This window comes from Giraffa tippelskirchi, chromosome 14 (genome assembly GCF_054371585.1).
Source record: "Giraffa tippelskirchi isolate mGirTip1 chromosome 14, T2T-mGirTip1v1.2.pri, whole genome shotgun sequence".
In the NCBI taxonomy this organism is placed as follows: Eukaryota; Metazoa; Chordata; class Mammalia; order Artiodactyla; family Giraffidae; genus Giraffa; species Giraffa tippelskirchi.
The window spans coordinates 65,878,566-65,904,662 of NC_137288.1; the positions used below are offsets into that span (position 1 = coordinate 65,878,566).

General features: G+C 39.7%; 1 protein-coding gene across 50 annotated transcripts in view; it reads right to left on the bottom strand.

Annotated features, from left to right (window-relative positions):
- TCF4 (transcription factor 4) overlaps positions 1-26,097 on the bottom strand; it is a 380,629-nt gene that overhangs the window by 32,885 nt on the left and 321,647 nt on the right. For all 50 annotated transcript variants that reach the window (XM_081562905.1, XM_081562908.1, XM_081562885.1 and 47 more), the window contains 4 exons: positions 22,388-22,521; positions 13,117-13,249; positions 3,539-3,606; positions 2,343-2,421 (listed from right to left, as the gene is read on the bottom strand). In XM_081562905.1, coding sequence (XP_081419031.1) covers positions 2,343-2,421; positions 3,539-3,606; positions 13,117-13,249; positions 22,388-22,521 — 414 coding nt within the window. The remainder of the gene's footprint in view (positions 1-2,342; positions 2,422-3,538; positions 3,607-13,116; positions 13,250-22,387; positions 22,522-26,097) is intronic.

Sequence of the window (26,097 nt, forward strand, 5' to 3'; positions counted from 1 at the left end):
TTAATTCTGAATTTTAACTAGAGAAATGTCCCTTTGATGGAAAACCGTCACTACACAGTCAAGGTACTTTTAAGAGCGCAAAGAGGGGTTTCATTACACCTTCATGCAAAGCCGGTTTGTTAAAACCAAAATTCTCTCACCAATGAAAAACAGCTTTGCTACTTGTTTTTAAATGATCCTTAAGAAAGGATAAGCCTTCAGAAACTTTTCAAGGAAATAAGATTAGCTGACAGGAATCCGCTAAACCAGAGATTTAAACACTCAATATAACAACATTAAGTAGTTTCTTCTGAAGAAAACACATTTTTAATGATTCACTAAACTTGAAGGTAAAGAAAAATTGCTGCTATAATAAATATAACATGTCTAATCTATCAATTTAAAAATAAAAACCGCTTTTAAATTGAAAATAATATACGCTCGTGTAGAAAACTTGGAAAATAATTTAAGAAAGGAAAAAAAAAAATCTATGACCTCACTGAAATCACAGTCCCTGATACTGCTGGCACTTTAAAAATCCATTCTTCCTGCCATTTCTAGGTGTGCACGTGTGTATTTTTATGTTAAATAAAAACAGAATATTTTGTTCAATTACTTTCAGTGATAGAATCTGGACAGAGCCCTTGGTGTGAAAATAGCAGTCTGTCCCCATATCTGTATCTTCATAAAGTTCTTTCTCCCTAACATGTGGTCTTGTAGGCTGGATAACCAGGGCCTCAAAAGTGGTCTTGCTTCCCTGTCTTCCACGTGTAGCATGTTACTCAGATTTGGGATATTTGTGGCAGTTTCTGGAATGACGTGTGCATCGTTGCTTCCCCTTCCAACTTTGACCCGGAAGTGGACTGGCAGAGTGCTGAGTCCCTGATTCTAGCCTGAGCGCTGATATTATTACTGAAGATTTTTAGCAAATCCCATACCCTTTCTGGGCCTTCATACATCCATCTGTAAATCAGAGGATTAGACTCAAATAGCTGTTCTCAAACTTTATATTAGATTCCAGAATAGTCTTTTTCCCCCCATATTATAACATAAACAAAATTAGAGTTGCTTCGTTTGAAATGGGGAATGTGGGAGCTCTCCCTGCTCAGACTCCCTCACCCCTGGCCCCGCTGAGCTCTGTATCGTCTCAGTCTGTCTCTGACTTTGGAGGCTGACACCTGTGATCGTTTTCCAGAGCCTAACAATATGGCACTAAGCCAGAAATGTACAGTTCTGAACTTTACTTCCCTGCCACAGGGACTGTTTCAGTGCTATTCCATTATCTTCTTAATATCATCTCTGGTTTTTCCCAGTTTCAACACTGTCTCTCTGGAGATACGGACTGAAGGGTCCAGCTATTTCCCTTTCTATTCTGTGACCTCCTCCTGTCAATGGAGGCTGGGGAAAGGCTGATATTAAGTCTCCCCTAAGCCATGGCCATCAACTCGGAAAGCTCTGTGGCCAGGTGAAATCTCCGATTCTTTATTAAGGAATTTACTTTACAATGGGGCCCTGGGAGTGCTGCATGTAGGGAATAATACAGGGATTGAGGCAGCAACATTCAGGCAAGTGACTACAGTCTAAATTATGGTAAGATCAGGTTTCAATCAGGCACAGATATGATTTTTTTTTTTTTTTAAAGCCACCTATCCTCCTTGCAAAGAACAGAGATAGGCACCAGACAGAGTCTTTCTGGAAACATTTATACTGGAAGGGCGATGAGCCCTTTCAATGGAGCTCTGAAGGGTGCAACGCTTTACTAGCACAATTTAACAACTTATAATTTTAGTATCCGAAGCCAGAGGTCATGTTAACTTGTTCTATTGTAAACGGCAAACATCCCCTTTAACTCGACACAGTTACATCACAATTTATTTACACAATTATAGTTTTGTGTAAATAACGTGGAAGTTTTCTTCAAACCTTCCAATAACATGGACTTTAAAGAGGGAATCTGAAAAGTCTGAAATTACTGGTAGAAATGATCCTTTTGAATAGTCTATGTTTGATGACTACATAATCTGTATTCCTATTTCCAATGGTGTGAACTGGTTTTCCCATTGAGATTTTTGTTGGAGTATATTATTCTGTTGAGTATCTTTTGCAAAGAAAAGTTTAAGAAGTAAGTTTCCCAAGTGCCTGTACATTCTAAAAGCATGAAACTTTCAAGAAAAGTTTTGGATGTAAATGACTTCACCATCACACGGCCATCTGTCTCTCCCACCCCTTCCTATTGGTCTGTTTGGAAACGCTCTGTTTTAAGTTTTTGGAGGGAGTGAGTTTACCCCAGCAGCACAGGAGGCATAAGGGGGAAACCATTCTATAAGCTGACACTCAGATGCAGTGGATTTATGGTACTGTACCTGAGAGAGATGGAGGGGAGCCAACAGGAGTTGAAGGGTTTGATGAAAAGCTGTTGTTAGTGTGATCTGGAGAATAGATCTTAAAACAGTGGGGAGAAAAAAAAAACACAACAAATCCTCATTCATTGGGAATAAATATTCCACAATTTGAACTACGAAGCATTCATGCAATTCATCCACAAATTCCAAGGTGCAAAAATACACTTAACAATCAACTACAGTACCGATATTCTAAAATGAAAAATTTAATTGCTTTTTCAAAAGAAGAGCTCTTGAGCTGCTTGAAGATAGTGGGGGAAAAACTGAACTGGGGTCAGCAGACCTTGGTTCTTGTCCATTTCTTCCCATTTCCTCCCCTGGCTGCATGGCCATGAAGCTACACAGATACACCAAACCTCCCTTTCTTTTTCCATAAAACAAGAGGTCGGATAGCATCACATCCTAAGATTTTTGCTCAACTCCTTCTTCATTACGTTTAAGGTATTTGATTCCAAGGCAGAAGGATGCTCAGTCTAAAGAAAAACTTTTCCTTAGCTCAGAAGGCTAACATAAATCAAATGCGTCTATGCCCCAATGATAAGGAGAAACCAACTGAAGAGATTAAACGTCAGAGCAATAAATCTCTGCTTATACATACAAATGATCACGTTTAGCTTTTGAAGACAATACCAGGTACACTCCCTCAGACAAGGAAGGGGCGCCGTTGGTCATTGGTGAATATGGAAGAAACGCTGGATCTTAGCTTCCTGGCAGTGGGCGGGCAAAGCAGAGAAGCCAAGCGCCAATGAAGCAACAACTGAATCTCGGTTACGGTCACTTTTTTTAAAATTTCTTTTTCAAAATGTTTTAGAACTACCCCTTGGCAAAGTCAGTCTTGGCTGGTCAATCAACAAGCACCCAAATGACTTTAGAGAAAAATGAGACACCAGGATAGAAAACATATACTCTTAAAGGCCCTAAGAGTATCCACAAATCCATAATTGAGTACCGCTTGCAAGATGGGAGAGACCAGCCATCCGCTGGAATCTTCAGCATTCTCTGTTCAATTTTTCAATGATTATTATGCAAGGAAGCTAGCCTTTCCAAAAATCAAAGCTATTTGCCATCCATTTTCTAAAATTCTAAATGTCCACTTCTGATTAAAGTTCACCCGTCTGCTGCAGTACATCTCAAGTCCAAGGTCAACATTTCCTCACCGAAGCAAGTGCTTTCCCCAAAGCATCGCCAGTCTGGGAGCTGCCTGCCGCCCCGCTTCCTCTATTTGCTGCAAAAACAAAAGGCAGAATATGAAAAGACAGACGGTGAGACGTCTATTCCTGGTCCATTTACTCACAATTTAATTGCATTTTTAATGCTAATTACAACACATTAATCTTTAATTAGCATTAATTTGTTTGCTGAGGTAGATGTCAAATATATTCATGTTACATTTTTTTTTTTTTAACAGATAAAATATAAACCTGACACCTTGGTTTAAAGATAAAGTGTTTCAGTTGCTATTACTTTCCCCCTGGTTGTCTACAAGTGGTTAAGTAGTCAAGAGTAGTAGGTGACCATATGAGGTTCATTGCTAAAATGTACCCAGTGCTTTCAGACCTCTGAAGCCCTCATAGTTTGTCTTTATTTATATTTTATATAGTAAACTGAATTCACTTCATGAATAAGAGTTACATCTGCTTTCAAATTAAAAATTTATTTTTTGCTATATAGCAAAGTGAGATACTTCTTTTAGAGTTCCACAATAAACAAAACAAAAAAATCTGTAACAGGCCTGGCAGCTTTCTAGGAGGAAAAATATTTTTAATATTTTAAGGAGCATATAGTCTCCACACATTTTAAAGTCTGTGTTCATATTTAAAGAATTTGAACTCTAATGCCGTTAAAAGTCAATATTGTCTCACATTCTGGAGGTAAAATAAGTGTACACGATGATGAAGCAGTGTCTATTATCAAAACACCAGTGTTTTTATCCAGAAGACGGATGAATAAAGGGTACAGCCGGCCCTCTGTATCCAGATTTCGCACCCAAGGATTTAATCAAACTCGGATCAAAAATTTTCAGAAAAAAAATTCCATACCCTTCCAAAAAGCAAAACTTGAATTTGTTGGTGGTGGCAGCTGTTTACATAGACTTACATTGCCTTTAGTATTATAAATAATCTGGAGATGATTTAAAGCATATGAGAGGGTGACCAAGGGTTATATGGGTTTCCCTGGTGGTGCTGGTGGTAAAGAATCCACCTGCAATGCAGGAGATGCAGGTTTGATCCCCGAGTCAGGAAGATTCCCTGGAGGAGGAAATGGCAACCAACTCCAGGATTCAAGCCTGGAAAATCCCATGGACAGAGGAGCCTGGCAGGCTACAGTCCATAGAATCGCAAAGATTCAGACTTGACTGAGCACACACATATGCAAGGGTTAATAAAATAGATTCAAATATATAGTTCAAAATCAGCTCAAATAAACAAATATCTTTAAAAACATTTTTAATTGAAGGATAACTGCTTTACAGTATTCATTGCTGCCATGCATCAGCAGGAATTAGCCACAGGTGTGCATACGTCCCCTCCCTCCGGAGCCTCCCTCCCACTTCCCACCCCTCTAGGTTGTTACAGAGCCCCACCTTGAGCTCCGTGAGTCATACAGCAAATTACCACTGGCTATCTATTTTACGAATGGCAATGTATATGTCTCCATGCTACTCTTTCTACTTATCTCACCCTCTCCTTCCTCTCTCCTGCCCTTGTCCATAAGTCTGTTCTCTATCTTTTGAAGGTAATTTGCCTTATAAAATGGTACAGCCAGTGGTGGTGTTCTCTTAGATTGATTAAGGCCTCAGCATAAGCGAGTAGATATAATATTTAAATAAACCCTATTAAACTCTAGGGGAAAGTATTTGTCACTATTTTGTGAAATAAGAAAAGGAAATACTAAATCAACGGATTAATTCAAGCAAAACTTCATTACACATTTAAAATTAAAAAAAAATTCCCAACCCTATCCTCAACCCAAGAAAGTACTCTTTCTGGTAAATGTGTCATATTCAGCTTCCAGATCTGTAAAATAAAGTCATAGGATCAGCTCTCAAGTGGTCAAATTATCTTTGTCTCTAGGTTATAATTTCATCCTCCTGACCTCTGCTTAGTATAGTTAAATCATGCTTGTTATTTTTATATATTTACATGTTGGGTATGACAGTTCGATAATCTTTTGATGTTTGCTTTATTTGGTTAACAAAACTCACCCCTACATTCATTTGTTAATTACTAAAACTGAAAGAAAGCTGTACGTAATGAAAAAAACACAATCACCTTCTGACAAAAAAAAAAGAAAAACTATTCTTTCTCATCTCAAATTCATAATATTAAAAATATATTAGTTGTTAATATTAAGGATTTTATGTATAAGAAAGTTCTCTGAAATGAGGGTCCAACATCATACAATGAACTAGTGGAAAGAACTCACAGATATCAAGAGTACTAAAAATACTCAATACAAAGAGATAATTGAAATTATTATCTGGTGTGAAAGTAAAAATTTCTACATCAAGGAGTTCTTTTAAAACTGAAGACAATTCTAAAGGAAAATAACAAGGATTCTGAAAACACAAAGAGCACTAGCATTTTTCAGCATGTATGATCGTGGTGTTTGGAGGTAAGAGCACTAGCATTTTTCAGCATGTGTGACCGTGGTGTTTGGAGGTAATTATACATATATTTTTTTCTCCCCCACCGCAGAAGCAATATTCTCATTATCGTTAAAATTAGGTTTATCAGTCAAAATAATTTGGATATCTGCTTGACTAGAAAACAGACCTTCATGAAATGAAAATTCAGAGCCACATCAGAAAAAATTACATTATCGAACAAAGAAACTAAACCCAACTAGGATAAGATATTGTTATAATTATAGATAAAATTTGCTATGGTAGCTTTCAAAAAGATTAATTCTTTGAACAGTTTTAAAATGAGAATAATAAGGGTTTTAAAATATATTAATGAAACCAAATTAGGAAGAATTGAAAACCAATAAAAATATTTTAGAGATATGTAAAAAAGAAATTATACTCCCAATCTATCCTGCCTCCGTCCCAACTTTCCCTCTCTGGTAACCATATATTCATTCTCTAAATCTGTGAGTCTGTTTCTGTTCTGTAAATAAGTTCATTGTTCATTTGTATCTTTTTTTTTCCTTAAAGACTGACATGTACACACTGCTATATTTAAAATAGATAACCACAAGGACCTACTGTAAAAAAAAAAACGCCTACATCAAAAAATAAATTATTATGGCATAAAAATCATACTTTAGAAGAAACAAGATAAAACCCTTATGATCTTCTCATACCACACCTTTCTAACTGAACTTTGTATTAGTCCTGGTTTTACACAAGGAGGCATGAGAACTTGGGGGTATAATAAAAAGAATTTAACTCTTTACCTCACACTGTCATGAAAATGTTTCAGAAAACTACAAAGGCTACTCATGGAAGTCACTGATAAGAACAGACTTTTATTTTTTTTTTTAAATACAGAGCCATTCTACCTGCAACAGCTGGAGAATCAACCCCAAGGTTCAAATTTCAAAGCAGTTTATTGGGACCGGTTTGCCATTACGCTTGGAATGCCTTTTGTTCTGTTCCAGGAAACACTGGAGAAGACACATTTTCAAGGTCCTTAAACACGTTAAGCTACACGGATCACCTCAAGACTCTCTTTGTAGTTATGTGCCTGATATGTCAAAGGGCATAAGTAATCAGAAAGTGAACATACATTTAATACTCAAATAGCAAAATTAATTCTATATTGAGTAATGAGTCACGTTGAGCAAACCACACTTCTCATTAAATGTATGCACATCAAATCTACTTTTCTATGTTTCATGTAACAGGACTTGATTACTATTCTAAGCCTGAGTGTTTGTCAAGGTATTATGAGAAATTACCAAAATGCCCACATAACAGAAATAAAGAGAAGAACGACTGTCCCTGCTTGATAAAAACTGGATTGATCTCTTATGTGATTTTAGCTCTTAGCAATTTCCCTAGATAAAGAGAGAAAAAAAAAATCGAGTCTCTAAGTAGAGATGTAACATGAATATGATTGAAGATGAGTGGTTACCAAGAGGAACTGTAATTTGGTAGGAGGACTCAACACTGCCACCCACCCAAGCACTGTTCAGACGGCTTGAACACAGGCGCTAGAAGATGCAGCACAAAGCGGGGTTTAGTCTTTTCAGCTACAAGTGGGGCCACACTCAGTCTCAATCTCCACTTTGGAGAAAACGGCAACTCCCGTTAGGACACACTCTGATCCAAACATCAGGGTAAGTGGTACCTGGGGACTGACTACTGAAAAACCAGAATTTGGAAGATGTGTTATCCCTTTATTGTACACCCAGAACCCCAGGCTGGGTGCATCCTGAGGTTTAAAAGGATGTGTGTGCTCAGCTGCTCAGTCGTGTCTGACTTTTTGCGGCCCGCCAGGCTCCTCTGTCCATGGGATTTTTCAGGCAGGAATACTGGAGTGGATTGCCATTTCCTCCCCCAGGGGATCTTCCTGATTCAGGGATCAGGGATTAAACTGCTGCGTCTCCTGCATTGGTAGGCGGATTCTTTATCACTGAGCCAAGGGTTAGAGCTATAAAAAGATGAAGAAGTGTAATTCATAGTGTCTTTGCCTGAAAGAAGATGATGGTTTTAAAATTTAGGTTTTTCTGAACTGTGTCCAAGCAACCCTCATGTTATTCAATTAGTAGAAACAGCATAACAATGTCATGAGCTTCTCAACAAAGATAAAAGAAGGAGAATTCCCAGCTCTCCTACGACTTACAATATTAGAAGAAGAACTCAAGTACAGGCTATCAAGCACTGAACTTTTAGCAGGATGGATTCCTAGGAATTCAAGGGGGAAGCTGGGCCCCATCAACCACGTGCAGGAAATGGATGAGAAGACTTAAATCAAACTGGTTTATTGTTCTCTGTTGGTGGTCTTTGTAACTAAGACACCACGACGTTGCTGGATAAAATCCCTATTGCTCTTATGCTCTGTGGCTGTTCATCACCCAACTGTATTTGAAGGCTCAAGATTCTTGTAAAAGACTAAGTGAATCTTACGTGACTATTCTGATAATAAAATTACTGTTAAACCGGGTCCTCAAGGGAAAATGGACATAATGTTTCTACTAGAAAAGCCACACACTAAAACCCATCATGTCATACAAACATGTCATTAGAAGTGAAAGTTGGAAGCCAGATTAATTCATGAATCGGATAGATATTCTAGGGTAATCTTTAGCATATGTTGTATTCAATCAATCTTCGTAGGTTGTTCCTTCAACACTGTTTGGTTTGAGGTTTAAATGCATGGTGAATACCACGCATTAGACAGGCCGGTTCAGACTAATAAAACAATAACAGTTATTATAAGCATTATGCTAGCTGTATGCCCAATTCCCTCTGAGAAAGGAGGGTGTGTCGCCCCGAACCACAAGTGGTCACACCCCTGGATTGTACACCAATGGTATCTCCCCTTGGGGAACTGGAGCATTCTCCTTCGTGGGTAGTCGTAGAGGACTGTGTGATGCTAGGTGGGTCTCTCAATCCTTTTGAAGAGAAAAGGGTATTGGATTTTGCAAGTAGGAAGGAAATACAGAGACAGAAGGGACCTACTGGGTTGGCCAGAAAGCTGGTTCTGGTTTTTCCATAAGATGTTACGTGTGCTCTGTGTGTGTCCCCATCCTCCAGACATTTCTCCCCTCTCGAGCTGGTACCTAATAACTCCTTCCATTTCCTCCTCTGGACGCCCGCTCACAGGCAGAAGCTCTGAACTGCAATGACTCTAAAGCACACCCAGCTAGTGTTACACTGAGAGAGTTTCAGGAAGCAAGTTGAAAGGCTCTGATGGTGGGAACTCTTGAAGCCCTCAGCCTCAGCTTCTATCCTTAACTGGCCACCCCATCAGTTAAATGACTAAGAATCCACAGTGTGTCCCTGCATTTCATGTGTATCATTCCAGAGTGCTTAGTCCACCCTTCTAAGTCAGACGTGCCCAATGCACTCTAGTGTTTGCAGAAAAGCAGTGGACTACATGCTGCAAGTAAAATATCTTACTGCACAATTCCTTCAAAACTCCATGGGTGAACGTGACATTCAAACAACAGCAACAACAACAACAACAACAACCTCTGTCATTAACACAACCAGAGTCAGTTTTGCCTTTCCTCAGCTTTTCTCAAAAAGTGATACTGGGCATAAAAGGGCAAAAGAAAACACAACAAGAAACAATGACCAACCCTCCAAGTCAAACACAAACCATCCCAAACCTCTGTGAGCATATTCCATCTCTTGAGATGCAGGGGACAGATCCAGAGGCAAGGGTCCATCTCTTGAGATGCAGGGGACAGATCCAGAGGCAAGGGAGCATGTTTCCAGACAGGGTACCCGCTGATGGTTCCAGATTTTATACCTCATCCACAAGCATTGTGCTCTTCTATGATCGGTTGAGGACAATCACTGACTGCCAGGAAGACAGCGTAACGTGGAGCCATGATCTTCCTCTCGACTGAAAAAGCCTCTTCCTAAGACACCAACGCCATTTATGAAAAGACTGCATTGCCTTGCCACTTTCCACCAAGAAAAATTGAAAAATGTGATGTCCATGTGTTAGTGCTTGAACCCCATTCTTACGGCATTAGTATTGCTTACAGTCATTTTCTACAGAATCATGTGTGTAATCTCAAACATGTGTCAGGCTATGTGTTCCCTATTTACCAATTATTTAATTAGCTCTGTTTGTTCTTTGAGATACAGGCAATGTAATATTTCTTTATTTCCTGTATTTCAGAATGAGTGAGTATATGCCAAATACTTTCGAAAGTCTACAGATGTATCCTATTAATCCATACTGTTTGTTAGGGAAGTATCACTAACATCAGAAGAGAAATCTTCTCTTCTTGTTCCACAGACATGCTGCCATCCCTGCCTTCTACCACACTCTGAAAAATCAAACCAAAACCTAGGAGAATTAAAGTGCAAAGAAAAAAAAAAGTGCAAAGAAACGGGTGACTTGGACCCCGTGCAGATATGAAGGCTTATTATTATACTTAAATTCTTCTCTGTATTTTAACTTAAGGAATTGGAGGATGTATTATTTTAAGGATGAACATTCTAGAAAGTTCTCCCTTAAAGTAATCCTAAAGTAACCACTATGTATGCAAATTAATAAAGATCTACCCCTCCAAAAAGCTGAATTACCACATGGCTCCTGATGTCCCGAGATGACTGTAAAGCTTTCTCACAAGTTGCCAGTAGAGTTTGACAAGTACATTCACGATGGTGGAGTAATTCATGCAATAAAGCTGTTCCTAAAAAGCTTTTTCTGGGTTCCAAAAATCTCACACTTCTCTCATCGAAAAGTATAGCTCCTTTCTTACTGTCTAGACACTCCCTCCGCTTAAACAGGGCCCTCTGGTCTGTATAGTAAGTCCATCTTAATGTAGCTGGGCCCTATATATTAGCATGGAGAAGTCACCAATTAGCGCTCTACCCACCCAGACCAAATAAAAAAGGAGGGTAGACATTCTTGTTCATCCACAAGCCAGTGATGAGCCAATCAGCTTAAATAAGCTGAATTCCACTCCAACTGAGACTCGTGGCCCTGCTGACCACGGTCATGGAGGATAATCACACTATCTCATAATATCTCTTTCTTCCCAAGTCCTGGTGACTCTTACAGGAACTGTGTGGTAAATCAGCCAACACAGTTTTTTTTTCAAACGGTGCCTGAGTTTGCTTTCCTCACTCAAGCTTTTGCTCTACCTTTCTACCTTCCTAAAAAAAGAAAATTACTCAAACCACAAGTCGACAGGAAATCTGCCTTGTAAAAGGATGAATGACCGGTCATCCTTCTTTATAACTAAGACCTCATGACTGCAGAAAGGGGCTTTCCATTTGTCAAACCACACTGAAGTGAAATATGCTTTTCTCACTCTTTCAGTTCTGCACTTCTTTCTTTCTTCTTGTTTTTCGGATCGGCCAAAACTGCATTGATAGTTAGCAAAACTTCCCCACATGACCTCTGTCCATAGCTCTCCAAGGTCAAACTGCCACAAGGCACTGGTAGAGGCTTTGTTATGAAAAGTCACAAAAATGGAAACTATTTCCTAAATTCGCCTCTCAGTGAGACATGACAGTGAAAGGAAGGGCTGCTAGATGGCTCATCTCAAGTGTGAAGTATATTATTGAGTAAGCAGGGAGTATATTATTTAGGCAGAATTACATTTGCAACATTTCAAAACACATCTCTTTCATCAAAAACTCTCCCCCTCATAAGTGATTCATACCACTTCCCCAAGTTCCAGAGACTATCTAAAGAAAATTTTTAAACAACTGCAAAGAGCTCAAGGGACTACTCTTCGGTCACACATTCTTATCTTTAAAATGTACAGTTAGGGACTTCCCTGGCAGTCCTGTGGTTAAGACTCCACGCTTCCAATGCAGGGGGCCAGGATCAATCTCTGATCGGGGAACTAAGATCCCACAGGCTGTGTGGCTCAGCCAAAATAAATAAATAAATACACATTCCAGTCTCAGTGCATGCTCAGTCGTGTCTGACTCTTTGCGACCCCATGGACTATAGCCTGCCAGGCTCCTCTGTCTATGGAATTTTCCAGGCAAGAATACTGGAGTGGGTTGCCATTTCCTCCTCCAGGGGATCTTCCCAACCCAGGGATCAAAACTGTGTCTCCTGTGTGTCTTGCATTGGCAGGTGGATTCCTTACCATGAGCCACCTGGGAAGCCCCCCAAAATAAAAAATAAATGTACAGTTAGTGTCCTCATCACTAACTGGACCCACGGGAAGGGGTCATAAGGCTGAGTTAGTTGTGGGTTTGAGCTGGAACCAGAGTAGGTGGTGAGCAGAGAAAGTCTGAGGTTTTAAGAAGACCCTGCAGCGTCAGAATGTGCCTCTCATCTGAAGGACAAGGTTGTAGAAGGCAGAATCAGCAGGTGGTGGCTGCCTCCCCACAGGGGCAGCTCACCTAGCTCTTCTCTCAAGAGAAGTGTTGGTGGGGTGACTGTCCATCCTGGGGAGAGGACCACAATGAACATCACAAAAACTTAGAGATGATGGCTCCGTTTATTTGACAGCGACAGTCTGTTTGGGTCTTGACTCATTTGTAATTTTGCTGAGAAAAAGCAGCAAGTAAATTCTGGCTCACTGATGCCCAGCCATCTCCTCTCCCATAAGTCTGCAAACACTTCTTCCCATCTGGAGGATTCCACAATGCCTGATCCTCCAGAAGGTAAAACTATATAGTTCTTAATAACTATGTCTAAACATCACATGAACTAGTTTCCAGAAGACCGTGGTGTATGACAGTTAAAAGCTTAGCATGGTGACTGGAATTTGAGAATGGTCAGTAACTCCTACTAAGACCTATTATGCCTTCTATCTTACTGACTTTCAATGGCTCTTCTTAGAAAAGCTCACTCTATTAGCTGTTTGAGAGTGTGAGAAGCACGTGTTGATCTATTCAAACTTGGTTCAATCTAATCACTCACAGTGGAGACAGTCAGCCTAATAGCAGTTTCTTGGGACAAAAAGAGATTACAGTCAAGATAATGACTATTTCTGTTTGGCTCATTTGTCCATGTGATAAACATTCATGGCTCGATTACTGTTCAGTGATGGGGTTGGGGGAGAAAAAGAAGTCCTTGATGATTAAACCCTGACATTGGTTGTCAGCAACAGAATCAGCGTTTCCACGACTCACCCATTATACTGTCTGTCCCGTTGGCAGGAGGTGTACACGATGAGGTGCTGTAATGGTTGGTACCACTACGGTGGAAAGTGGACATCGGAGGAAGACTAGAATTGATGTCTGCTGAGGAGTGTGATGGATAGCCCTGTGGCAAGAAGCAGAAAAAGGAGGCCATATTCAATCACAAAATATTTAGTGGCTCAGTTTTCCAATACTTCTTTCAGAACTCTTCATTTTACAATGGAGACAGCCCTTGGAATTTCAAAATATCCAAGAATACATCTTGCTTAGATCTGACAGCTTTCATTTTTCAAGTAATAAAATACAAAGATGTAGTTGGTTTGGGTTTGCATCAAAGCTAGAGGAATATAATGGCAATGCTAAACCTTGAGAAATGGTCACCACCTCTAAATACAAAAATTATTCCTTAAAAGCAGGTCTGGGACTTTAGCAACATAAAAGACCATCACTACTGTTATTCTTCTGTACAGCTTATTGATCAGGTAAGAAAGAGCCCATAATGTAATGAATAAAACACCAGCATGACCCACAGGGTTCACATCACACTTTATCCTGACCTTCTGAAAACTAACTGGCCAAGAATAACCAGTCTCAAATCTTCCTCCCGACAAACTGGATCAACCTTTTGAACTCCAGCAACGACAAAATGGTAAATGAAAAACTTGAAAAGTAGTTAACGATTGAATATCTCTCTAAAGTATCAATATGTACAAAGTCTTACATCAATGACTATGTTGAATTACACTGAAACAAATGAAATGAGAATAACATATTTTATTTCCTTCCTTATAGGATCTCTCCCTTAGCAATTCACCACAGAGTTGACCATGAGAAAGAATACGCACTCACAGAATGCGTTCAAGCTTAGCTCTGGGTATGACTCTCATACTGGCTGTTATCGGGCATCTCACAAGTGCCTGTAAGGTGACAAATTAGTTGCTCCCTAACCACCTGCTTGCTGTCCAATGAGCCGATCAGTAAGAGGAACATGGTTATTTACAAAAAACATAGTTATTCACAAAATGGAGCTATTTTCTTTTTCAAGATAAAGTAGCTTAAAAAGTAAAGCTCACAGGTATTTGACTATATGACAGACATGTAAAGGAAAAATATTTAAGTTGAAATATACTTTTTCCTTGTATGTCATGTATTAATGGGCTATGTGTCTTTATTATGTCACTACTGGGGATTCTGTTGAAATTAGAGTTTGCATATGATGCTGAAAGTCAGGGAAACTTAAAGCCCAGACATCTAGTCACGAGACGTGGACCCCCTGTATCACAGGGTCCCCTGTGTATTTGGTGAGGCCCATCTTGGGTTCAGCCTCTCCTGTGAGGACCCCTTCCTGCTTCCAACTCCCTGACAATCTCTTCTCCCTGATGCATTTACATTCTGCACTGTGCCAATCAACACTCAGCTGCTGCTGCTGCTGTTTAGTTGTTCAGTCATGTGGGGACTCTTCTGCAACCCCATGGACTTGTACCTCACCAGGCTCCTCTGGGATTTCCCATGCAAGAAAACTAGAGTGGGTGGCCATTCCATCCTCCAGGGGATCATCCCTGAAATGCTGCTTTTCCAGGCTTCCTCTTTCAACAGCACTTCCACCTAAACTGAAACGCTTCAAGAGGAGGGAACAGACCTCACAGTTCTGCCTCTCACAACTTGTGGCTGAGTGCTGAACATACTCATCCCATGAACAGCTCAAAGAACAACTGGTTACCAGCTGTTGTTGGTGGTTTAGTCACTAAGTCATGTCCGAATTTTGCGACCCCATGGACTGTAGCCCAACAGGCTCCTCTGTCCATGGGATTTCCCAGGCAAGCATACTGGAGTGGGTTGCCAGTTCCTTCTCCAGGAGATCTTCCTGACTCAGGGATCAAACCTGGGTCTCCTGCATTGCAGGTGAACTCTTTACCAATTGAGCCACCAGGGACCAGCTAGTGTTTAACAAATAGCAGATTGAAATACTACTTATTTGAGAGGCAACTAAAGAGTCCAGAAAATAAATCTGTATTTTGGAGTCAGGTCTGCCAGTGACATGGCAGATGTTTTTGAAAATATTACCTCTACACATCCCAAATAGTTCAACAAAAAGGTCAACTTCAGTGAGATAGTTGGGATGATGCCTTTAAATATTTCCAAGTTCCCAAGAACGCCTTTCAAACTTTTAAATTTCTTGGACCTCTTTGCTTGACCAAAAATTCCTTAGGCCACCTGTTAAACTCATTTCTACTTGGCACTTCCAGAAAACCTCAACTAGTCCATGAAATTTTCTCCAAAGGATAATAGAGTGAGCCCATTACACAGTACAACTCACCTAAAAAACTGGGTAAGCCATGGAAGACCAAACTTAGAAGAGCTATTTTTGTTCAAGAACTAAAGACTATAATAATGTGGAAAAAAGAAACAAACTATGGAAAAAGAGAAATAAAAGGAAAAAAGATGGTTTGATTTCATTTTTACCCAGTCCTAGACCATGCTGAATTTCTAAAGAATAAAGAAAGTGGATAAATCAGCCCCAAGTTTTCAAAAATCAAAACAGAGGAAAAGAATTTTGAAAAATATTTAAATAACTATAATAATGAGAGGATGAGACAGGAAAAAGATTATCGTGCCAGTAAGAATTTTTAGACCCTTTAACTTGGTATAAAATGGAGTAACCCTTTGTCAAATGTCAGGATTTGACAAAGGGTTATTCCTAAATTCAGAGACTAAAAAGAAAAGTTCTTCCCCATAGACTTTAGTGGGGAAACCAATGCAATTCACGTAAATTAGTTATTTTTAGAGACTCACAGAAAATTAGACGCTGAAATAAGTTAATGAGATTTATAACTAGATTATTTTACAAGGCAAAGGATCTTGACAACTACTGTCACTCAAAGACGTAATAAATACACCACAGAGATTATTAGTGATATGTGAATAATGTCTCTTTTAGAGTATTTAGGGATCAACTATAAGAGGTCCCATTAGTCTTTCTTACTCCAGCTATTAATAATATCTGCCCTGCCCGCCACAAAGGCAAATGAAAAGGGAAGTATGACAGAGTGCTATGGTCTTGTGTGTGCTTGGTTGTGTCTGACTCTTTTGTGACCCCATGCCGCCAGGCACCTCTGTCCATGGGATTTCCCAGGCAAGAATACTGCAGTGGGGTAACATTTCCTCCTCCAGGTAATTGTCCCAAGGGACTGAACCCACGTCTCTTGCATCTCCTGCACTGGCAGGCAGATTCTTTACCACTAGTGCCATCTGGGAAGCTCCAGGTGTTAAGGTTTTACATGCCCACTATTTGTTTATTTATTTTCACTTGATACCCAATTATAGTGTATGTGGAATCTACTGAGAGAGTTAAGTGTTGAAAATGTTTCCATGAGTGATGTTTTTTTATTAAACGATGAGTTGATCACTCAAAGATTAGAAAATATGATCACTGTTAGTGCATACTAAGAATAAAGTCAAATTCTGTGCTAGGGTAGCATTTCACAATCTTGGCACTGTTGGTCTTTCATGCCAGAGCATTCTTTCTCTGGCAGGGACTGGTGTGTGTGTGTGTGTGGCTTTTCTTATGAATTGTAGTATGTTTCCTGAATCCCTAGCCTCTAAACACTGGATTATTCCAGTACCACCTATAGGCAACCCCCACCCCCTGGGTTCTAACACCCCAAAATATCTCCAGACATTACCAAATGTTTCCTGTGGGGCAAAATCACCCCCCGGTGAGAATCACTAGAGTAAGGGTTTAGGTTACAAACAATAAAAGACAACAGAACTTCCTTCATAGTTAAATTCCAGACTCCCAGGACTACTTCACTCTGTGGTACAGAGACCGTTCCTAACCCATGCCAGACTGCAGGGACTCTATCCTACTTTTAAAAAGAATTCTGCCAAGTCATTCCAAACCTAAATCTTCTACAACAACTCCTTCCAAAGCTTAACCACAAACTACATTCTTCTGAGTGATTCTGTACGTGTATCTGTGACATAGTAGTGATTAGCTGTGGGACTGTTGTAAGGCTAAAACTGTAAAGGGGATTTAAAGAATCAACACCAGCGACTTGACAGTTGCTACTGTTGTATTTGGATTTTAAGCTTTGTAATTACACATTCTATTATAACATACTATACAGTGATAAAGGCAATCATGTTTCTAAAATGTTTACCTTCAGTGAGACATACTAATTTGGCCAAATTATACCCAAAATAATCCAAGGAAAGCTTTCCTCTTTTTTCTCAAACTAGTCCTTTGTTCAGTATGAAACTGGGTAAAAGCTACAGATGAAAAATTTAAGGAGCCATCATTAGTTTCAAGCGAAAGGAAACTAACTGCCTACAGTATTCTCAAATGATTCTCAATCAGTATCAGATTTTTAAAAGTCCCTTCAGCAAGAGGTTTTCTAATAAATACTGAAATCACAATGATTACTAGATAGCATAATAGTTTCCCTATCAGTGAGAAAAATTCATCAGGACACATTACCTGAGACCTAATTTGTTTGTCCTTTTGAAAAATAAACCCCTTCATCTCCAAGATATGCTAATTGATGGTGTTAAGAATGAAAACTGTTTTGAGATGGATAAATGACATTATACACACAGAATTTGATATAACCTATTGGGTTACTCCTTCAAAACGATCTTTCCTCCTGGTTAATAACATTGTTTTGGTTCAGCAAACTTTTTCTAGAAGGGTATAATTAGTTTCCACTTTAAAAATCACATTTTCTGTGCTTTTGAGCACATTTTCAACATGCTTCCCCCATGCAGTGAACTTGACTGGGATAAAAATCAAACCACTTCAGTCGAAGTTCTAGAGCATGCTAGGGAAAGAAATAAATACAGGAGTGAAGAAAAATAAATGCCTAATGGAAATTCCAACATATTAGTACAGTGCCAAAATCTTTTATTTGTAAATCGAAACTTTCCTTGCTTTCAGGACACACAGAGTTTTGATCATGATCGTCAGAAGGGCAAAATGATGATGGTAAAATAAGAGTTTTAACCAAGAAGCAATTATAGTATAATAATAAGTGATACCTGTTTGAGATTTCACTCTAATAACTCTAAGTAAGAGGTGGAAGATGAAGAAATCTGAAAGTAAATCATCTGTTCTTTATTGAAAATGGGCTGAAACTTGAGCTAGCTTGTGACTCCCGCATTCAAACCTGGGAGACGACAGAAAAAGGCCGATTCCGCCTCCATCTTCTGTCTCTCATTCGAGGGTACGCTCACTGATCACACTTTGTCTCTGTCACCAGGACTAACCATTAATAAACAGATATTTTCAAGGATATCTGAACTCTTCTGGAATGTTTTTGGTCATCAGAATAAGACATAAGTCATCTTTTCTATATCTCTGGTGACTGAGCAAAATAGAACAAAGACCACAGAAATCCAGAAAGTACTATGTCCTATTTTAGGGCAGAGAAGGAAGCATAAATCTAGGTATTAGGAGAAGAAAAAAGGGCACATCACAAGATGAAGAGTAGTAATATAAGTAAATGCAGATGACACTACCCTAAAGGCAGAAAGTGAAGAGGAACTAAAGAGCCTCTTAATGACAGTGAAAGAGGAGAGTGAAAAAGTTGGTTTAAAACTCAACATTCAAAATACTAAGATCATGGCATCCAGTACCATCACTTCATGGTAAGTAGATGGAGAAAAATGGTAACGGGGTAGACTATTTTCTTGGGCTCCAAAATCACTACAGATGGTGACTGCAGGCATTAAAAGATGCTTGCTGCTTGGAAGAAAGCTATGACAAACCTAGACAGTGTATTAAAAAGCAGAGACATCACTTTGCTGACAAAGGTCTATACAGTCAAAGCTATGGTTTGTCCAATAGTCATGTATGGATGTGAGAGTTGAACGATAAAGAAGGTTGAGTGCCAAAAAACTAATGCTTTCGAAATGTGGTGTTGGAGAAGACTCTTGAGAGTACCTTGGACAGCAAGGAGATCAAATCAGTCAATCTCAAAGGAAATCAACTCTGAATATTCATTGAAAGGACTGATGCTGAACCTGAAGCTTCAATACTTTGGTCACCTGATGTGAAGAGCTGACTCATTGGAAAAGACCCTGATGCTGGGAAAGACTGAGGGCAGGAGGAGAAGGGGGCGACAGAGAATGAAATGGTTGGATGGTATCACTGACTCAATGGACATGAGTTTGGGCAAACATCAGGAGATAGTGAGGGACAGGGAAGCCTGGTGTGCTGCAATCCATGGGGTTGCAAAGAGTCAGACACGACTGAGTAATTGAACAACAACAATATAAGTATGACTAAGAATCACTGGATTTGCTACAGTCTCTCCTATTTGGAGGATTAGAGGTTCATAAATTTTCAAATCTATTTTACTGCACAAGAGACTTGGTCCCATATTGTCTGCCTCCCAATCCTAATGGATGGAGGTTCATGACATTGTACAGGAGGCAAGGATCAAGGCCATCCACAAGAAAAAGAAATGCAAAAAGGCAAAATGATTGTCTGAGGAGGCCTTACAAATAGCTGTGAAAAGAAGAGACAGAAAAGGCAAAGGACAAAAGGAAAGATATACCCATTTGAATGCAGAGTTCCAAAGAATAGCAAGGAGAGATAAGAAAGCCTTCCTCAAAATGATCAATGCAAAGAAATAGAGGAAAATAGAAGGAAAGACTAGCGATCTCTACAAGAAAATTAGAGACATCGAGGGAACATTTCATGCAAAGATGGGCACAATAAAGTACAAAAATGGTATGGACCTAACAGAAGCAGAAGATATTAAGAAGAGGTGGCAAGAATACATGGAAGAACTATACAAAAAAGATCTTCATGACCCAGATAATCACGATGGTGTGATCACTCACCTAGAGCCAGACATCCTGGAATGTGAAGTCAAGTGGGCCTGAGAAAGCATCACTACGAACAAAGCTAGTGGAGGTGATGGAATTCCAGTTGAGATATTTCAAATCCTAAAAGACGATGCTGTGAAAGTGCTGCACTCAATATGACAGCAAATTTGGAAAACTCGGCAATGGCCACAGGACTGGAAAAGGTCAGTTTTCATTCCAGTCCTAAAGAAAGGCAATGCCAAAGAATGCTCAAACTACTGCACAATTGCACTCATCTCACACGCTAGCAAAGTAATGCTCAAAATTCTCCAAGCCAGGCTTCAACAGTACATGAACCATGAACTTCCAGATGTTCAAGCTGGATTTAGAAAAGGCAGAGGAACCAGAGATCAAATTGCCAACATCCATTGGATCATAGAAAAAGCAAGAGAGTTCCAGAAAAACATCTACTTCTGTTTTATTGACTATCCCAAAGCCTTTGACTGTGTAGACCACAACAAACTGTGGAAAATTCTTAAAGAGATGGGAATACCAGATGACCTTACCTGCCTCTTCAGAAATCTGTATGCAGGTCAGGAAGCAACAGTTAGAACTGGACATGGAACAACAGACTGGTTTCAAATACATAAAGGAGTACATAAAGGCTGTATATTGTCACCATGCTTATTTAACTTATACACGCAGTACATCATGAGAAATGCTGGGCTGGAGAAAGCACAAGCTGGAATCAAGATTGCCGGGAGAAACATCAATAACCTCAGATATGCAGATGACACCACCCTTATGGCAGAAAGTGAAGAAGAACTGAAGAACCTCTTGATGAAAGTGAAAGGGGAGAGTAAAAAAGTTGGCTTAAAACTCAACATTCAGAAAACTAAGATCATGGCATCTGGTCCCATCACTTCATGGCAAATAGACGGGGAAACAGTGGAAACAGTGGCTGACTTTATTTTTTGGGGCTCCAAAATCACTGCAGATGGTGACTGCAGCCTTGAAATTAAAAGACACTTGCTCCTTGGAAGAAAAGTTATGACCAACCTAGATAGCATATTAAAAAGCAGAGACATTACTTTGCCAACAAAGGTCTGTCTAGTCAAAGCTATGGTTTTTCCAGTAGTCATGTAGGGATGTAAGAGTTGGACTATAAAGAAAGCTGAGCACGAAAGAATTTATGCTTTTGAACTGTAGTGTTGGAGAAGACTCTTGAGAGTCCCTTGGACAGCAAGGAGATCCAACCAGTCCATCCTAAAGGAAATCAGTCCTAAATATTCACTGGAATGACCAATGCCAAAGCTGAAGCTCCAATACTTGGGCCACCTGATGCAAAGAACTGGCTCATTGGAAAAGACCGTGATGCTGGGAAAGATTGAAGGTGGAAGGAGAAGGAGATGACAAAGGATGAGATGGTTGGATGGCATCACCAACTCAATGGACATGAGTTTTAGTAAACTCCGGGAGTTGGGATGCCTGGTGTGCTGCAGTCCATGGGGTCGCAAAGAGTCGACACGACTGAGCGACTGAACTGAACTGAAACCTAATGCATGACCTAGAAGTAGTTTTTCCTCCACTTAGTGATAGGCTTAAGTTCTCCAGTAGATTCTGGGATGTGGTAAATTTTGAGACTAGAAAAACATTTGATGCCCTGCTTCCTCCAGAATAAAGAGACATACTAGGATGGATGAGTGTAGGATGATGGGCAGAATGGCAACTTTAGTAATAAAAGAAGAGATCATTCTCTTTAGCCCAGTAGTTTTCAACAGGGGCAAAGGTAAAAGAGTATCAAGGAGATGCTGGAGGGTGTGGAAATAAAGCTAAAATAGTGAAAATTGGGAAATCGGATCCAAATACAAACCCCCTGGTTGCTGTAACTGATGGGAGTGTACAGGAAACGTGAAGGCTCTCCTTTAGGGGTGGTATAATAGTTCAAAGCTGTCATCGGCTACAAAAGCTGGTCCGGGTGGAAAGGAAATGTCCCTGGGAGATGTACATTACCTAATTCAAAGTCTGCTGACTGTCGCTCTGCCCCCTACAGCATACCCTTCAAAACTATGGTAAAAAAACACAGATAGTAACCCCTGCCTCAAAAAAACAAACAAAAAAACTACAAAACAACAACAAAAATCAAGGAACCAACACAGCTAAAATGCTGCAACTCAAATACACTATGTACTTATGTCCTGAAGGAAACTGACATCATGATAAAGAAAGCACAGAACAAACTTCAATCCACAGAACAGTGCCCAACACAGAGAGTCTGTTGGGCTCACAAAGGTGATCTGAGCATGTCTTTGATCCCAGAAACAAGACGACTGTCAGAAGGGGGTGTGCCATTTTTATGTCCATTGATAGAGTCCGTGTGTACACGCATGAGAAGACAGGAGGAGATTTAATAAACTAGCTGTTCCATCCCCCTTACCACGTGAGTCTGCCTTACCAAACGTTCGTGTGGATGCAGGCTGCAGTAGCTGCTAGACTGTGGAATATGAGAAGAATTGCCCAACATCCCTCCGTAGCCAGGCTGATTCATCCCACTGGAGGAGCTCCAAGGGTCACTGCTGTGATGGCCATCTGTAAAGGACAAAGAAAACCGTGACTTTTCTGAGGCACTCAGCCTTGTCTTATAGACTACGGCTTTTTCATATCCCCGAAAACAACTTCCTGTTGTATATTCATCTTTGTGTTGGTGAGCTGATTATAGGAGACCACCACATTATACTTTCCCAAGTGGCACTAAATTGCCAAACAAATATAAATATTTAACACAGTTAAAGGGTTCCTAGTAAAAATTCAACTGTAAAAGAACAGAACATATTTCTCCATAGAATTATGTCAAGACAGCAAGGTAGCTAATGCTAAAGAAAACATTTCTCAGATGTCTCCTGACATTTTTCTTCCTATGAAAATCACTGAAAAAATTCAACTGTTCATGAATTTTGGGGTGAAAATAACACCCTTGAGATAATACACAGATGGCCAGTTTACAAGTTTTGAGAGCATATAAGGAAATAAATAATAATGAGAAAGACTATCTCTGACTTCAAAGATTGGGTTTCCGTTTTGTGACATACAGAGTAGATGGAATTAAAGTTGGAATTACATTATGGTATGCAATAATTAAGGAAGAATAGTCTTAAGTATATAGCTCTGAGTGTTCGTCTTCTGAACGTTTATATTTTGATATATAGTTATATAACTAACTTAAGTCTTCAATAGCAATCGAAAGGGTACACACATGTCATAAGGTGGTATCTACATTATAGACAATTTTGAGAGCCTCTGGAGTTTTATAAAACTATGAGTAAAAAAGAAGTTTAAAATGATATGAAAATTATACGAAATATATTTTAATATCAAGCTAATTTTCTATTAACACCACATTAAAAATATTCCTACAGATTTTTTTTCACTCTCCGGGCCCAGTGGCCTCAAAGTCACTGCTAAGTTTGCTCTGCTTGGTCTGCGTTCCTTAAATTAAGGGTTCCTTAAATTAAATTAAGGATCTATGCAGCAATTCAGCTTTTTTTCCTTCAATAGTTTAACAAAAATTATTACATGCCGGATGTATACAAGATGTATACAACATTAGAGTTTTAACTAAAAGATGGAGGCTGAAGTTAAAAAAATAAGAGGTCACACAGCAGTGAATTTAAAATATGCTACTGACATGCATACGTGCTCAGTCATGACTGACTCTTTGCAACCCCACGGACTATAGCCAGGCAAGTTCCTCCACCCATGGGATTTTCCAGGCAAGAATCAAACCCCATGTCTCCTGTTTTGGTAGGCAGATTCTTTACCTCTGAGACACCTGGGAAGCCTGTGCTACTGACAGTCTTTGAATCTCTTTCATCTAAATTACATTTTCTTTAAGACCTGAATTCTCAGGGTATCGGAGACTCTCACTGAAGGAAGCCATGTGAAATGGGATTACAATGTACTGTTTCTGTGATCGTCATGTAAAAACATACGACTTTTAAAAAGTAACTATTCATGTACTTCAGATTTAGCTCTGAGATTGTGGAAGTGTAGATGTCATCTTAAATTCAAACATGAAGTCTAAGAAAAACGAACATTTCAGAGAGATGACATGCAATGCAAATAAATTGAGAATATCTATCATTGAACAAGAGTCTCCTGAAACATTTTGACAGGATGCACTATATGGAAATACATTTAGGATTTGTTAACACAGACACTTTACTCAATGCAGACTTACAAAAATACACATTTTACATAAATTATGCTTTTCACAGTAAATTAATATTTATCACATCCCATGATCTTGGCATAATGTGTTTTGAAAGAATAGAATTAGATGTGTGCAAATTAACTGTGCTCATCATAAATGTCAACTCAAAAAAATTTTTTTTTGCATTTTGAGTATTCACATGCAGAAAAGCAAATTTGTTCCCCATATTTTGCATGGTCTGACATGGAGAAGAGCCTGTTGTTTTAATCTACTTGATCTCTCCTTACAGTGTGCATGGTTTAAGCAAGTGACCTTCCTGAAGGCAGATGGACAAAATCTATCCTTGCGTCAATTTTTCTCAATGAAATTCAGCTTTGAGTGATGAGTCCTTGAGTTGACAATCTCTATAGGCATGGGTAATGGTAGCATAGTTTCTCTGGTCATAAAAGAGAGGTGTTAATGCCCAAAGTCAATGTGAAAGTTGCTCAGTCGTGTCCAACTCTTTGCGACCTCATGGGGTGTAGCCCGCCACGCTTCTCTGTCCATGGAATTCTCAAGACAAGAATACTGGAGTGGGTTCCCCTCTCCAGGAGATCTTCCCAACAAAGGGATCAAACACAGGTCTCCCACATTGCAGGCGGATTCTTTACTGTCTGAGCTACCAGGGAAGCCCAAGAATACTAGAGTGGGTAGCCTATCCCTTCTCCAGGGGATCTTTCTGACCCAGGAATCTAACTGGGGTCTTCTGCATTGCAGGCAGATTCTTTACCAGCTGAGCTACCAGGGAAACCCGTTGATGCCCAAGTGGCTACTATTTAAAGCTGAAGGTGATACACCTTTGTCATGGTGCAGAACACACCTGAATGACATACCTGCTGCTCCCATTGAAAGAAAGGGACACTGAGGACAGGTCACAAAGCTACAAGACCCCATTTAATAAGCGCCCCATTACATGTGAAACCAATTCTCTCTATTCCCAAAAAAGTGAAAGTGAAAGTGAAAGTCACTCAGTTGTGTCCCACTCTTTGCAACCCCATGGACTATACAGTCCATGGAATTCTCCAGGCCAGAATACTGCAGTGGGTAGCTTTTCCCTTCTCCAGGGTATCTTCTGAATCCAGGGATTGAACCCAGGTCTCCCGCAGTGCAGGCGGATTCTTTACCAACTGAGCTATGAGGGAAGCCCAGGGACCCATTCAATTCAACTTTTTAGATTTTCCATGGAATTTCCTATGTGAACCAACAACCTGAAAGAGCTCACACTCAGGAAGGAAAGGAAACAAATTGCTTTGAAACAGAATGATTTTGAACGTGTCCACTCTAATCTCAGGGAGATGCCAAGCTGCTCCCCTGAGACTTGCTGGCCCAAGGGCTCCCCTTCCCATGACATGGTTCTTCCTGGAAGAGCAAGGAGGAGGAAATCCCATGGCACTTTGCCAAGGCAAAGAGTTAAAGTTTGCATACAGGGATTCCTGGTGAATTCTATATCTGAATTTCAGAGCATTAACTTGGTAACAAGATCATCACATTTTGACAGCAAGTGTCCAGGGTACACAACAAGTGTCCAGCTAAAGCTGCATCCTGTGGACAATCTCCTCTCATAAGTAGATGTCATTTAAACCCTCTCAGTCTTTCCTAAGCATCAGAAAGAGAAGTATCACCAGAAGTGAGACTATAAGCTCAGGTAGCATATATCCATGTGCAATGAATGAAATACGCTGGACAATTAAGTGGATTAAATATACTTTATCTACCACAAAGCTGTAATTTTCAATATTTGTCTGGGAAAAAATCTGGGTCTTGGACCCTCAGTCAGTCAGTGTGTTGGAAGAGAGCTTTTGCTGTGTAATGAAATAACACTCCTGACTTTTGACAGGTGACTTCATCTTCAATGGGACACTTGTTCTTCCCTATGAATTAATAAACGGCCAATGTTTTCACTGATAAGAACAGAC